The 16811-nt window shown below is 46.9% G+C and overlaps 1 protein-coding gene across 2 annotated transcripts in view; it reads left to right on the top strand.

Moving 5' to 3' along the window:
- Nucleotides 1-16811, top strand: part of SH2D4A (SH2 domain containing 4A) — a 116503-nt gene that overhangs the window by 26388 nt on the left and 73304 nt on the right. For both annotated transcript variants that reach the window (XM_066574142.1, XM_066574141.1), the window contains exon 3: nt 6422-6581. In XM_066574142.1, the coding sequence (XP_066430239.1) occupies nt 6422-6581 (160 nt within the window). The remainder of the gene's footprint in view (nt 1-6421; nt 6582-16811) is intronic.

The following is a 16811-nucleotide window of genomic DNA, read 5'->3' as shown; positions in this document are numbered from 1 at the left end:
ATTACCAGTCTAAAGTAATCCTAACAAACAATGTTGGATAAACAGATAAAATAACTTTATCATAATTCTTTTCCACAGTGAGTTCAATGCCCCAAACCCCCATGTGTTCACACTTTGTGCGCAGTCTGCATTGGTGCCAACCACGCCCCTTGGCAAAGAATTGATGTCTACGTCTGTCTGAGCTGCAGATGTCACGCATTACAGAGACTGCGCAGCACCTCTGGATTCCGCACATGCGCCATGATATGCCTTTTTCTTTTAATCAGTCTCCATGAGGTCACTTTACATGCACTGAATCCAGAAGTGCGGTGCAGGCACAGTCTAGGGAACACCGCATCTCCACCTATGCAGACTTGGAGATGTCAATCCTCAGCAAAGGGATACGGTTGACAATGATGTGGATAGGAGGAAGGTCGGAAATAATTTAGCATGTGAACGGCCATCAGACAATCTAAAACTAATTAGCATATATATCTGAAGTGTAAAAACATGGCTTTTGGGTGCTAGATTAGTTTAGGCTGGTAATTGGAATTAACAGACTTCCTTGTTGAAAATAGAGATGGTCCATAACCACACATTGCGCTCTTCATAGAATGCAGTCCATCCAAGTTAAGGTATTTTTTATGGCTATAACTGTGCTGTTTCAGTGTGAAATATACCTGATTACTATAAATATATAGATTAGATAATGGATTTGAAGACAATAAAAAAGTGGAACTATGTATCTATTAAAGGATTTGGTCCATAAACAGCATTTATCACCTATCCACTGGACAGATGATAAATGTGTGATCTCTGGTGGTCCGAACCACTGGCACTCCCACCAATCATGAGATCAGCTGTTCCGAGTCTTCTGTGTGAATGGAGAGTGGTCACATATGTACACTAAAGTTTTACCGTCTATGAGACTGATGGAGATAGCTGAGTACAGCACTCAGCTATCTCCATCATTGCCATATGCAGTGAATGGAGAATAGATATTAAATGTTGTTTATGGGACAACTCTTTTAATGTACACGTTTATGACATCAGGTTACAAATTAATTACACAACCGTAACAATCATCTAGTAACGCGTGAGGACATTAATAGTTTCACATACCACGATTAGTGTACTCTGTGTCCATTCCTCTACATCTCTGTATAGCCATTCAAGACACTTACTAAGTGTTTACTACTTTAATTATAGCTAATTAACTGTGCTTAATTGATGTGATTCTACCATTAGTAGCAGTGGAGCATTAACAAGAATGTACAATGTTTCAGCTATCTTGCAGTTGAGATATTACATCAGGTATGTTTGTAACTTGTTTTATAATATGTGGCGCATTACTTAATCCTCCTATTAAAAGTTTACTATAGGATGTGACTGAGTATATCCAGGTATTTCATATTTATAAATGCCATTTTATATTGTGAATGTATTAAGATCATCTGTTACACTTGTCATTCATGCGTTAATACAACTTTGAGCCTGAAACCCTTAAAGTAGCACAGACCTGACTTGGCTATTCTTGCTAGCCGAGGAGTTTGAACATTCCATAAGACCATAGTTAGTCATTGTATGCGCATTTATGTATTTTTATCAGTAAAAGATAATTCTTACGTACCGGACATGTGAACCGCGACTTACACGAGCGTAATATATTTATAGCTAGAGGGATGAAAAGAGTGGATACAGAAATCACCAAACAAACCAAACAAGAAACAAAGAAAGGCCACTCTAACACAGACGTGTTTTCTGCGATTACCGGTAATCACGGTATTGATTTCAACGGAGCCTCGCAGACATGTGCTTGAACACAGCGCTTTCCACCGCGATGATTTTCAAGCGCTGTCTGTTCTATTTGTTGCATTTAACGCACCTCAACAATGATGGGGTGTGCTAAAGCTGCTGTTGGAGGCAAGAACACAGTAACATAGTGACATAGTTCGTTAGGCTGAATGAAAACAATGTCCATCTAGTCCAGCCTGTCTATCCTCCTGTGTTGATCCAGAGGAAGGCAAAAAACCCCAAGGGCAGAAGCCAGATAGCCCTTTTGGGGAAAAAATTCCTTCCCGACTCCCTAATGGCAATCAGACTGTTCCCTGGATCAACCCCTAATATTTCCTACCTGCTTGTATACCCGGATTAACAATTAACCTAAGATTTATAACCTATAATGTCCTTCCTCTCCAGAAAGACATCAAGTCCCCTTTTAAACTCCTCTATTGATTTTGCCATCACCACTTCCTCCCGCAGAGTGTTCCAGAGTCTAACTGCTCTTACAGTAAAGAATCCCCTTCTATGTTGGTGATGAAACCTGCTTTCCTCTAATCGTAACGGATGTCCTCTTGTTACCATCGCGGTCCTGGGTGTAAACAGATCATGGGAGAGATCCTTGTATTGTCCCCTCATGTATTTATACATAGTTATTTGGTCGCCTCTTAACCTTCTTTTTTCTAGAGTAAATAATCCCCATTTTGATAGCCTCTCTGGGTATTCCAGTCCCTTCATTCCATGTATTAGTTTAGTTGCCCTTCTTTGAACCCCCTCCAATACTGTAACATCTTTCCTCAGCACCGGTGACCAGAACTGTACGCAGTATTCCATGTGAGGCCTGACTAGTGCCTTATATAATGGAAGGATAATGTTCTCGTCCTTCGCCCCTATACCTCTTTTAATGCACCCCAAGACTTTATTTGCCTTTGCAACAGTTGACTGGCATTGGTTACTCTAGTTTAGTCTACTATCCACTAATACCCCCAGGTCTTTTTCCATATCACTTTTCCTAGCGGTACTCCATTTAGTGTATATTGGTGACATCCGTTTCTCCTGCCCATGTGCATAGTCTTACATTTTTCAGTATTGAACTTCATTTGCCATTTTTCTGCCCAAGCCCCCAGTTTATCCAGGTCCGTTTGTAGCCGCACATTGTCCTCCATTGCATTAATTATATTGTATAATTTTGTGTCATCTGCAAATATTGATATTTTTCTGTTTCCGAAAACAAAAGAAAAATTGTGACACTTTGCCGTAGCCACGTGTGAGAGTGGCCTAAGGGAAAGGGGGAAATCTGACCTAACAATTCTGAAGTTGGTGAACCCTGCCTAAAAGCAGGGTATTGTCCTGATAAGAACAGGCCCACACAGGAACCAAGGGTAAACAAGATTTGAAACAGGGAAACAGGCAGGAAACACCAGACAGGATCACACCAGCTACAGACACAGCAAACTACAGACAGATATCCACAGATAAGACCTGGACCACCTTCAGACTTATCTCTTCACAGAGACTAGACCAAAAGTATAAGAGGCCCCGCAGGTGAAGCCACAATAAATATACAAGGACAAATGCGGATTGGTTAGACAGGGGAAATATCTAACACTATAGCAATTTCCAACATATTACACCCAAGGAACCTTCTGCAATGATATGTGAACCCTGCGGGATATCAGACATATAACACCAAGGGTACTATTGCAGCATCAGAACTCCTGTGGCAAAAGAGCGAACATGTTACTGAGCCGACGACGTGAAAATAATATTTTGTTCTTAAGTGTTAGACTTTTGTAGGATTTATTACTTTTTACACCAAAAAGTTGTAACTTAGGGTGCTGTCTACTTGTGATTGGACACTATACTTTCTTTTGTTCTATTTTTCATGATAAATAAAGCTCAATGGGCTAGACTTGTTAGAAACAGCACAGTGGTGACTTCACACAGTTGATGTCTCTTGTTCTTCCTCCGAAGATAATCCTTAATTAATTTGAACACATAAAAGAACTCAGATCCCGATAGCCTTAATACCGATTCTAGTACTCCAACAATATTGAACTTGTAAAAAACTGACTACATATCTCAGGACATTACCGATGGAATAGTCTACAGTTCATGCTGAGTTTGTGCAAAAGCAAAACACACACCAGTGTCAATCATGCAATGCTTTTCCAATTGATTGATCAAAAATTGAGGGAAGACTTAGGGCGCGGTCACACGAGCGTAGGCGTATTTACATTCGCACGTGCGCAGCGTTTAATCGCCGGAAAGAACGTTTTTCGGCGATCATGACCAGAGCTAGAAAGCGTATTATCGTTTGTTCCTACTTTGCAAACTATCTTTTCAGCCATCGAATATGCGTTGGCGCGTACTTCGGTCGCATATGTTCCGTTTTTTTTTCGGGTTGCCGTTTTTACGCGCCGTAAAATCGCCCGTGCGAACGAATACATTGGAAACCAATGCCTCAGATGGTCACGTTTATATGATTGGGCGCAAAAACGCGCCGTTTATGCGCTCGTGTGAACGCACCCTTAAAATGTGTACCGCTGTAAATGAGTAATGTGTAATGAAAGCTAAAAAAGTCTACTATTAGAAATGACAAAGAAGAGAGTAAACATGGACAATATGTGACCTTGTATGTCTTTACACACAATGATTACCCCTCAAAATTCATTCAAACGATTGCAAATGAGTGATAATCGTTACATGTAAATGCTTAAAATCTATCGGTCAGCCGCAGAGAGATAAAGTATCTCTCAACAGACCACATGCTGTGTTCTCCATGGGAGCTGGGGGACTACATTGTATCCTGCCATCAGCCTCGGCAAGAACAATAAGCTGTACGCAGAGCCAAACCCACATGATCGGCTCTGCAAACAGCTCCCGAAGGCCATTAACACTATAAGCAAAATGATCGCTAAAACTTTCAATCTTTCAATCATTTGAAAGATTATCTTTGCGTGTAAATGGGTCTTCAGGGTTTATGGTTAACTAAATGCAGAGGCCCAACTCAAATGCAGGATTAAAATTGAAGGAACAGAACAGAATAAAGGATGTCTTGCAGAATTGTTATGAATTTCAAACATACCAGAGATGTTAGAAAAAATTGCAATAAATTCTGCAGTTAAAAATGCTACAAAATCTGCACTTATTGATGGAACTAAGTGATGTGATAGCTAGGCCGCTATATCTGATATTTGTGGATACTATCAAGACCGGGGTTGTACCATTGGATTGGCGCATTGGCAACGTGGTTCCAATTTACATAAAGGGGTCCAAAAGTGAGCCTGGTAACTACAGGCCGGTAAGTCTCACTTCAGTAACTGGAAAAATATTCGAAGTGATTCTGAGAGACGCCATCCTAGACTACCTCAAGGAGAACAACGGAATAACTCCTCACCAGCATGGGTTCATGAAGGGTCGATCATGTCAGACCAATCTGATCAGCCTCTACGATGAAGTAAGCTCTAGGCTGGACCTGGGAGAGTCTATTGATCTCATATATATGGATTTTTCTAAAGCTTTTGACACCGTGCCACATAATAGGCTGATATACAAAATGAGGCAGCTCCGACTGAGTGAAAACGTGTGTATCTGGGTAAAGAACTGTCTCAGAGATAGAAAGCAGAGGGTGGTAATAAATGGTTCATACTCTGATTGGGCCACCGTTGCTAGTGGGGTGCCACAGGGTTCAGTATTAGGCCCCATTCTGTTCAATATATTTATCAACGACCTGATAAAGGGGCTACATAGTAAAATATCAATATTTGCAGATGACACAAAATGATACAATATAATCAAGCAAGGGAGGACAATGTACGGCTACAAACAGACCTAGATACGCTGGGCGCTTGGGCAGAAAAATGGCAAATAAAGTTCAATATTGATAAATGTAAGGTTATACACATGGGCAGCAAAAATGGACATCACCAATATTCACTAAATGGGGTACTGCTAGGGAAAAGTGATATGGAAAAAGACCTGGGGGTACTAGTGGATAGTAGACTTAACTGGAGCAACCAATGCCAGTCAAAATCCGCAAGCCCAAATTAACCTTTGAAGTGGTTTTGCCGCAGAAGCAGTTCTTCTGCGGCAAAACCGCAACGGAAAAACCGCGGCAAATCTGCCCTGTGTGAACCCAGCCTTAAAACCGCGCCGCAGTTGCATTTCCGCACTGCGGCTGTGCGGAAAAAATCTGTCCTGTGAGAACAGCTTTTTGGCAAATCTCATTTGTGCTGCATTGCACTGCAAACGCAGCGGTTTTGCCACAGTGCGGATATGCAACAGCAATCCGCTGCAAAACCGCAGCAAATCTGCCCTGTGTGAACCCAGCCTAAAAGTTTAGAGTAAAATTATACACAAAAACTGTTGTTTATACTCTAACAACTCACTCTAGCTACTATTTCAGGCAACTTCCCACTTTTTCTTTTTCAAACTCTCCTGCAATAGCACCAAACTTGAACAGTTAGAAGAAAAAAAGAATTTACCTGGTTCATGTACTAATACGCTCTGTAGTGGTGAGATATAAGCGCATGTGCCCGTGTGTTTAAGCCCTAACCTTGAATAAATTATGTGCAGTGATACAAGTTGTATTTCTCAACTTTACCAATAATTGCATGAGTTGTGTTATTGGTCACATTATTTGTTTCTCTTTGATTCTCAGCTTCTCAGAAGATTGTACATTGGAAATTCGGTAAAGATCAGGAAGTTTGGGTGTGGGTGATGGGTGAACACTCATCAGACAAACCATATAACGTTATTTGTGATGAAATTATCTCAGAACGGGCACGCAAGCAAGCGGAGAAAGAAGCAGAGGAGAGAAGGTAATGCTGATTGTATCCTTGGATAAAGCACTGCCATGTTTCTCATCCCACTAATTCCCTATGATCCCACAGAGTATTTGCATATAAAGTGGTACCTCGGGATGCGAGTGCCTTAGCTTACGAGTTTTTTGACTTGCGAGTAGGCTCTCTCCAGATTTTTGCTGTGATTTACGAGCAAAAAGTCAGGGTATGAGCCTGCTTGTAAGTCAAAAAACTCGCAAGCTGAGGTTCAGGGGGGATCTATACTCACCTGTTGCCGGCGTTTTGTCCTCGTGATGGTCTGCGACACTGCTGCAGGCTGTGGCTCCTTCCTCCATGCCGACAGAGCATTGGTTTCTAGATGCGGGGCTTGAAAGCCCAGTCTCCAGCAAGCTAAGCTCTGATTGGCTAACTCAGCACCGTGTCAGCCAATGAAAGATGGCACTGGGTTAACCAATCACAGACATTCAATGATGTCATTGAATGGCTGTGATTGGTTAACCCAGCACCGGCTTTCATTGGCTGACGCGATGCTTTGTTAACCAATCAGAGCTTAGCTTGCTGGAGAGGAGCGCTGCAGATCATAGGGGAACGCCAGCGGTAGGTGAGTATTTTTTTTTTTTTTACTTGAAGTTAGTTTCCCCATTGAAATGCATTGCAACTAGAGATGAGCGAACGCGTTCGTCCGAGCTTGATATTCGTGCGAATATTAGGGTGTTCGGGATGTTCGTTATTCGTAACGAACACCATGCGGTGTTCTGGTTACTTTCACTTCCTTCCCTGAGACGTTAGCGCGCTTTTCTGGCCAATTGAAAGACAGGGAAGGCATTACAACTTCCCCCTGCAACGTTTAAGCCCTATACCACCCCCCTGCTGTGAGTGGCTGGCGAGATCAGGTGTTCGCCTAATATAAAAGTCGGCCCCTCCCGCGGCTCGCCTCAGATGCCTGGTGAGTTAGATGAGGGACAGTGCTGTTTATACCGGAGCTGCTGTAGGGAAAGAATTGGTAGTTAGTGTAGGCTTCAAGACCCCCCAAAGGTCCTTATTAGGGCCACTGATAGCTGTGTGTTGGCTGCTGTTAGCAGTGGCATTTTTTTTTCCTCAAAATCGGCTCTGCAGAGCGTTGCACCTGGCATTAGGGACAGAAGTGCTGCATAGGCAGGGAGAGTGTTAGGAGTGAGTGTAGCCTTCAAGAACCTCAACGGTCCTTTCTAGGGCCATATTTATCCGTGTGCAGTACTGTCCAGGCTGCTGTTAGCTGTGCTGCATTTTTTTTGGGCTTCTCAAAATCGCCTCTGCAGAGCATTCCACCCTCCATTGATACTGCAGGGAAAGAATTGTATAGGCAGGGCCACAACACAGTTATTATTCATAGAATATACGCAGTGCTGCCTTTTGGTGGAAAAACAAGTGAAAACAAATCTATTTGTCCAGCCTCTGTCCGTCCTTACGGGCGGTGGACACGTGTGAGCTGCGTGAAAAACATTGCTAAATCATACGCACCCAGCTACGCTTTACTGCTGGCTTCGCCATTTGCTTTCCTTAATTGGGAAAAAAAATACCTGCTCTGCCAGAGTTATAATAACTCTGCTACCCTCACGTTCTGTGACACATTAGCAGGGACACAGCACAGTTATTAAACTTCTCATGTTCATTGAATATACGCAGTGCTGCCTTTTGGTGGAAAAACAAGTGAAAACAAATCTATTTGTCCAGCCTCTGTCCGTCCTTACGGGCGGTGGACACGTGTGAGCTGCGTGAAAAACATTGCTAAATCATACGCACCCAGCTACGCTTTACTGCTGGCTTCGCCATTTGCTTTCCTTAATTGGGAAAAAAAATACCTGCTCTGCCAGAGTTATAATAACTCTGCTACCCTCACGTTCTGTGACACATTAGCAGGGACACAGCACAGTTATTAAACTTAGATTATTCATTCACTAGAGGCAGTGGGGCCTTTCGTTTTCCAAAAAGGGAAAAAATTATATTTGGCCTGCAGTCTTGCGCCAATTTATTTCCTGCCTGTGAAATCAAATCACTGGTAATACAGCATGCTGAGGGGTAGGGGTAGGCCTAGAGGATGTGGACGCGGCCGAGGACGCGGAGGGCCAAGTCAGGGTGTGGGCACAGGCCGAGCTCCTGATCCCGGTGTGTCGCAGCCGACTGCTGCGCGATTAGGAGAGAGGCACGTTTCTGGCGTCCCCACATTCATCGCCCAATTAATGGGTCCACGCGGGAGACGGTTATTAGAAAATGAGCAGTGTGAGCAGGTCCTGTCCTGGATGGCAGAAAGTGCTTCGAGCAACCTATCGTCAACACGCAGTTCTGCGCCGTCCACTGCTGCAAATCCGAATCCTCTGTCTGCTGCTCCTCCTTCCTCCCAGCCTCCTCACTCCACTACAATGACACCTGCTCAGGAGCGGGAACACTCCCAGGAACTGTTCTCGGGCCCCTGCTTAGATTGGGCAGCAGCGGTTCCTCTCCCACCAGAGGAGTTTATCGTCACTGATGCCCAACCATTCGAAAGTTCCCGGGGTCCGAGGGAAGAGGCTGGGGACTTCCGCCAACTGTCTCAACAACTTTCTGTGGGTGAGGAGGACGATGACGATCAGACACAGTTGTCTTGCAGTGAGGTAGTAGTAAGGGCAGTAAGTCCAAGGGAGCAGCGCACAGAGGATTCGGAGGAAGAGCAGCAGGACGATGAGGTGACTGACCCCACCTGGTGTGCAACGCTTACTCAGGAGGACAGGTCTTCAGAGGGGGAGTCAAGGGCATCAGCAGGGCAGGTTGCAAGAGGCAGTGCGGTGGCCAGGGCCAGGGGTAGAGGCAGGGCCAGACCGAATAATCCACCAAGTGTTTCCCAAATCGCCCCCTCGCGCCATGCCACCCTGCAGAGGCCGAGGTGCTCTAAGGTCTGGCAGTTTTTCACAGAGACGCCTGACGACCGACGAACAGTGGTGTGCAACCTTTGTTGCGCAAAGCTCAGCCGGGGAGCCAACACCAACAGCCTCACCACCACCACCATGCGCAGACATATGATGGCCAAGCACCCCACAAGGTGGGACGAAGGCCGTTCACCGCCTCCGGTTTGCACCCCTGCCTCTCCCCCTGTGCCCCAACCTGCCACTGAGATGCAACCCCCCTCTCAGGACACAGGCACTACCGCCTCATGGCCTGCACCCACACCCTCATCTCCGCTGTCCTCGGCCCCATCCAGCAGTGTAGTTCAGCGCACCGTTCAGCCGTCGCTTGCGCAAATGTTCGAGCGCAAGCGCAAGTACGCCGCCACGCACCCGCACGCTCAAACGTTAACCGTCCGCATAGCAAAATTCATCAGCCTTGAGATGCTGCCGTATAGGGTTGTGGAAACTGAGTCCTTCAAAAGTATCATGGAGGCGGCGGCCCCGCGCTACTCAGTTCCCAGTCGCCACTACTTTTCCCGATGTGCCGTCCCAGCCCTGCACGACCACGTCTCCCGCAACATTGTGCGCGCCCTCACCAACGCGGTTACTGCCACGGTCCACTTAACTACGGACACGTGGACAAGCACAGGCGGGCAGGGCCACTACATCTCCCTGACGGCACATTGGGTGAATTTAGTGGAGGCTGGGACAGAGTCAGAGCCTGGGACCGCTCACGTCCTACCCACCCCCAGAATTGCGGGCCCCAGCTCGGTGCTGGTATCTGCGGAGGTGTATGCTTCCTCCACTAAAGCACCCTCCTCCTCTGTCTCGCAATCAAGATGTGTTAGCAGCAGCATGTCGCCAGCAGTCGGTGTCGCGCGGTGTGGCAGCAAGCGTCAGCAGGCCGTGCTGAAACTACTCAGCTTAGGTGATAAGAGGCACACGGCCCACGAACTGCTGCAGGGTCTGACAGAGCAGACCGACCGCTGGCTTGCGCCGCTGAGCCTCCAACCGGGCATGGTCGTGTGTGACAACGGGCGTAACCTGGTGGCGGCTCTGCAGCTTGGCAGCCTCACGCACGTGCCATGCCTGGCCCACGTCTTTAATTTGGTGGTTCAGCGGTTTCTGAAAAGCTACCCACGCTTGTCAGACCTGCTCGTAAAGGCGCGCCGGCTCTGCGCACATTTCCGCAAGTCCCACACGGACGCTGCCACCCTGCGCACCCTGCAACATCACTTTAAGCTGCCAGTGCACCGACTGCTGTGCGACGTGCCCACACGGTGGAACTCTACGCTCCACATGTTGGCCAGGCTCTATGAACAACGTAGAGCTATAGTCGAATACCAACTCCAACATGGGCGGCGCAGTGGGAGTCAGCCTCCTCAATTCCTTTCAGAAGAGTGGGCCTGGTTGGCAGACATCTGCCATGTCCTTGGTAATTTTGAGGAGTCTACCCAGGTGGTGAGCGGCGATGCTACAATCATTAGCGTCACCATTCCTCTGCTATGCATCTTGAGAAATTCCCTGCAAACCATAAAGGCAGCTGCTTTGCGCTCGGAAACGGGGGCGGGGAAAGACAGTATGCCGCTGGATAGTCAGGGCACCCTCCTGTCTATTTCTCAGCGCGTACAGGAGGAGGAGGAGGAGCATGAGGAGGATGAGGAGGAGGGGGAAGAGACAGCTTGGGCCGCTGCTGACGGTACACCGGCTGATTGCCTGTCATCCTTTCAGCGTGTATGGCCTGAGGAGGAGGAGGAGGAGGATCCTGAAAGTGATCTTCCTAGTGAAGACAGCCATGTGTTGCGTACAGGTACCCTGGCACACATGGCTGACTTCATGTTAGGATGCCTTTCTCGTGACCCTCGCGTTGCACGCATTCTGGCCACTATGGATTACTGGGTGTACACACTGCTCGATCCACGGTATAAGGAGAACCTGCCCACTCTGATTCCCGAAGAGGAAAGGGGTTCGAGAGTGTTGCTATACCACAGGACCCTTGCGGACAAGCTGATGGTAAAATTCCCAGCCGACAGCGCTAGTGGCAGAAGGCGCAGTACCGAGGGCAAGGTAGCAGGGGATGTGCGTAGATCGAGCAGCATGTACATCCCAGGCAGTGCAACAGTCTTTAAGGGCCTGGCCAGCTTTATGGCTCCCCACCAAGACTGTGTCACCGCTCCCCAGTCACGGCTGAGTCGGCGGGAGCACTGTAAAAGGATGGTGAGGGAGTACGTAGCGGATCGCACGACCATCCTTGGTGACGCCTCTGCCCCCTACAACTACTGGGTGTCGAAGCTGGACATGTGGCCTGAACTAGCGCTGTATGCCCTGGAGGTGCTTGCTTGTCCTGCGGCTAGCGTGTTGTCGGAGAGGGTGTTTAGTGCGGCTGGGGGAATCATCACAGATAAGCGTAGCCGCTTGTCAACCGACAGTGCCGACAGGCTAACACTCATCAAGATGAACAAAGGCTGGATTTCCCCAGACTTCTGTTCTCCACCAGCGGACAGCAGCGATACGTAAGCAATACGTAGGCTGCACCCGCGGATGGAAGCTACGTTCTCTCTCACCATCCAAAACGGGGACATTTCTGCTTCATCAATCTGTGTCTAATATTCCTCCTCCTCCTCCTCCTGCTCCTCCTCCTGAAACCTCACGTAATCACGCTGAACGGGCAATTTTTCTTAGGGCCACAAGGCTCACTCAAATAATTTTTCAGAACAATTTTTATAAGTTTCAATGCGCTTAAAAGCATTGGAACTTTAACTTGAACCAATTTTTCGTTACACTGGGCTGCCTCCAGGCCTAGTTACCACTTAAGCCACATTAACCAAAGCGATTAATGGGTTTCACCTGCCCTCTTGGCTGGCCATGGCCAATTTTTGGGATGTACATTAGTACTGTTGATACAGCAATTTTTGTGGGCCCTCGCCTACAGTGTAATCAAATTAATTTTTAGGCCACCTGCATTACAGCTGACGTTACCTCAGCTGTGTTGGGCAATGCAATGGGATATTTTTGTGTACCGCCGGTGGGTTCCAGGGAGCCACCCATGCTGTAGGTGCACACTGAGTTTTTAATACATCTGTACACTTCTAAAGAACCCGTCTGACTGGGGCATGCAGTGTGGGCCGAAGCCCACCTGTATTACGCACGACATTACTACCTCAGCTGTGTTGGGCAATGCAATGGGATATTTCTATGTACCGCCGATGGCTTCCTGGCACCCACCCAGGCAGTGGGTCCACAGGGAGTTTAACCTACATGTGTCCACTTGTAAAGAACCCCAGTCTGACTGGGGCATGCAGTGTGGGCCGAAACCCACCTGCATTAACCCTTTCCAGTCCACTGTGTGACCTGTGAAGACATTAGGGTTTAAGGCTGTACAGCTCCGTTGTTGGTAGACGTCCGTCGGGGTTCTCTTACTGTATATTGCCAGCCTCTCTGCTGTCGGAGCCTATCCTACGTGTCAGCTCATGCAGTACTGGCTTTAGCCAGCATATAGCGCCGTTGTATAACAGCAGAAAAAGAGTAAGCCCCCTAGGAAAACCATATACAAATTGGATTGGAAAGGGTTAAGCACAACATTACTACCTCAGCTGTGTTGGGCAATGCAATGGGATATTTCTATGTACCGCCGGTGGCTTCCTGGCACCCACCCATGCTGTAGGTGCACACGGAGTTTTTACTACATCTGTACACTTATAAAGAACCCCAGTCAGACTGGGGCATGCAGTGTGGGCCGAAGCCCACCTGCATTAAGCACGACATTACTACCTCAGCTGTGTTGGGCAATGCAATGGGATATTTCTGTGTACCGCCGGTGGGTTCCAGGGAGCCACCCATGCTGTGGGTCGACAGGGACTTCACAATAGGGAGTTGTACCTGCCTGTGTCTATGAATTAAAAAGCCCGGTCTGACTGGGGCATGCAGACACCTTGACAGAATGAATAGTGTGTGGCACATAGGTTCCCCATTGCTATGCCCACGTGTGCAGCTCCTGATGGCGGTGGCACAGGATTATATTTCTCATTGCTTCTGTACAGCATTGTGGGCTATCGCTCCGCCACTTTTAAAGAGGGTCGCTGCCTAGCCGTGCCAACCTCTGCAGTGTGTGCCTGCGGTCCCTCGTCATGGCAGACGCAATTCTAAATAGACATGAGCGTGGTGTGGCATGAGGGCAGCTGAAGGCTGCCCAGGGACACTTTGGTGTGCGCTGTGGGGGGGGAGGGGGGGCGGTTGGGCAGCATGTAACCCAGGAGAAGTGTCAGTGGAGTGTCATGCAGGCAGTGATTGTGCTTTGTTGGAGGTAGTGTGGTGCTTAGCAAAGGTATGCCATGCTAATGAGGGCTTTTCAGAAGTAAAAGTTGTTGGGAGGGGGGGGGCCCACTCTTGCCGGTATTGTGGCTTAATAGTGGGACCTGTGAACTTGAGATGCAGCCCAACACGTAGCCCCTCGCCTGCCCTATCCGTCACTGTGTCATTCCCATCACTTTCCTGAATTGCCCAGATTTTCACACATGAAAACCTTAGCGAGCATCGGCGAAATACAAAAATGTTCTGGTCGCCCATTGACTTCAATGGGGTTCGTTGTTCGAAACGAACCCTCGAGCATCACGGGAAGTTCGTTCCGAATAACGAACACCCGAACATTTTGGTGTTCGCTCATCTCTAATTGCAACGCATTAAGGCATTTCAATGGGGAAAAGTGCTTTGACATACAAGTTTTTTGGCTTACGAGCTCCGTCTCGGAACGGATTAAACTCGTATGTCAAGGCAATACTGTACATTACTTGCATCACACTCAGATATATAAACCCTTCATAAAGCAATAAGATTTGCCAACAATGTAGCAAGCTTAGTTGTTTTTTCCTTTCAAAACATTTTTTGTATTTTTTTTTCATTGCAAGCCAAAAAGTACTAGTAATAAGACAAGCAATAAAATACATAGTATTACATTAGTGACACAACATGTAAAACAAGTATGCTATATATATTCAAAAAGAGTAAAAGATCTTGTGTTAGGCCGGTGTCACATCTGCGTTGGAAGCTCTGGTCAGAGATTCGGCTGAAAATACTGGAATAAAAAGCACTTTTTCTTCCGTCCAAAACCCAGGCAGCTGACTCAAAAGCAGGTGGACTCCATTAGGCTGGATTCACACGGGGCGGCGCATCCGTGCGGCAAAGCCAGCAGAAGCTGGCGCTGCGGCGCGGATTCGCCGGCCGCAGCATGTTCATTTCTTTTTTCGCTGTGGCCGCGCTCTCCGCTATGGAAGCGCCAGCCGCATCGGAGGAGCAAGCGGCTAGGCACTTAGCCGTGGGTTTTGATTCTCCTGGTGGAAATCTCACGGTTTTTCGCTGCGGCCAAACCGCGAAATTTCCGCCGAGATTCCGGTGTGTGTGAACCGAGCCTTATAGTGAAGGGGTCCGTCCAGCATTGTTCGGTTCCATCAAAAGACGTTCGTCAGCAGGGATTTCCCTTTCCTGCTACCCGATGCAGGAAATGGAATCCCTGCCGCAGATGTGAAACCACCCTAACTAACAATTTATCTGAGAGCAGATCAGAATTGACCCCGTAAAGCAATAGTATGAGAGCAGCAGAACATATTATGCAGTTAAAGTTAATTGTACAGAATGAAACCCCCCTAGTTGTTTATCTCTATGAAGCACTCAGGGGGAGAAAGGAAAACCCTACCTTGCAAGGATGTGGTTAAGCCATATGATTCTACAGTCATGGAAAATAAGAAGTGAAGGTTTGGGTGCTGCTCTATTTTCTCTTTTTGAAATAGAAATTTCCATGTGTCATCCCCCAAGCCTCATTTCTCAAAAGCATCAAACAGGAAATTAGGCCACCTGCCCACAGAAACTAAAGAACTGACCTTTATTTCTTAAAATGCTCTGGAAATATGAAAGTTGTGCTCTCAATTACTTCCTATTAACCTACAGCTATCTAGCTGCTGTGTTTTATGCAAAAAAGCTGGAAAATTGCAACAAAAAACGCTGTCCTTATCCTAAAAAACAAGGCTATGTGTGAAACGACCCTTAGGCTAACTTCACACTGGCAAGCGTAATATGGGGTCAAGTGTAGTAGCTTTAAGAACTTACAGTTCGTTTCTGCAGCTCCCCACAAGAGATGAGCCCAGTTTATTCATGAGGTGCTGCTAGCCCCGCCCATCCACCGTGATTGGCAGTCAGAGTAAACAGGCAGTCATTTATAGATGAGCCACTACCTGTTAACATGGCAAGATCAATGTTTAAGCAAACAAATTATCATTCTTTGTCCAGTTGCTGACAATGGTTACATTGCACAATTATTGTTCAGTTTCAAATAATCCAGCACTAAACTGAAAGATTATCTTCCGTATAAAAGGGCCCTAGTTCTAAAGTCACTGCACATTACCCCATAAGTGACAGACCGCTGATATCAGCCTGCCTGTCACTATATGCTGTCCTCAGAGTAACATAAAGGAGATGACAGGGGTCTTTAAATCATATTCTCTATGCTTGTATTGTTAGGATGGATTCACACACAACCTCAAAATACACCATAAAGAAATCTGTAACATAAGCTGCAACTCTTGCATGCTGATGTTGATTTTGATGAAGATTTGGGTGCAGATTGAGCAGGGCGTTAGACCCGATGACCCTGAAGGTCTCTTCTAACTCTACCATTCTATGATTCAGATTATGCCCTTTGCACTGAGCAGTTTTTGCAGTATTTCCGCACCATTTCCTTGCCAAATCTGCATCAAAATCTGCATGCAAGAGATTATGTGGAGAATTTGTTTGTGGCATATTCTTACTCCACATGTAAATGAACCTTTATATTTAGAGATGAGCGAACGTACTCGTCCGAGCTTGATATTTGTGCGAATATTAGGGTGTTCGGGATGGTCGTTACTCGTAACGAGTACCACGAGGTGTTCCGGTTACTTTCAGTTTCCTCTCTGAGACGTTAGCGAGCTTTTCTGGCTAATTGAAAGACAGGGAAGGCATTACAACTTCCCCCTGTGACGTTCAAGCCCTATACCACCCCCCTGCAGTGAGTGGCTGGGAAGATCAGATGTCACCCGAGTATAAAAGTCGGCCCCTCCCGCGGCTCGCCACACATGCCTTGTGAGTTAGCTGAGGGAAAGTACTATCGTGCTGGTGCTGCTGTAGGGAGAGCGTTAGGAGTCAGTGTAGGCTTCAAGAACCCTAAAGGTCCTTCTTAGGGCCACATCTACCTGTGTGCAGGCTGCTGCTAGCAGTGTTTTTTGTTTTTTTTTCCTCAAAATCGGCAGTGCAGAGCATTGCACCCGGCATTAGGGACAGAAGTGGTGCACAGGCAGGGAGAGTGTTAGGAGTGAGTGTA

The sequence above is a fragment of the Eleutherodactylus coqui genome, chromosome 7 (genome assembly GCF_035609145.1).
Source record: "Eleutherodactylus coqui strain aEleCoq1 chromosome 7, aEleCoq1.hap1, whole genome shotgun sequence".
In the NCBI taxonomy this organism is placed as follows: domain Eukaryota; kingdom Metazoa; phylum Chordata; class Amphibia; order Anura; family Eleutherodactylidae; genus Eleutherodactylus; species Eleutherodactylus coqui.
The sequence above is the reverse complement of the archived record's forward strand: the minus strand, read 5'-3'. Positions and strand labels throughout refer to the sequence as shown.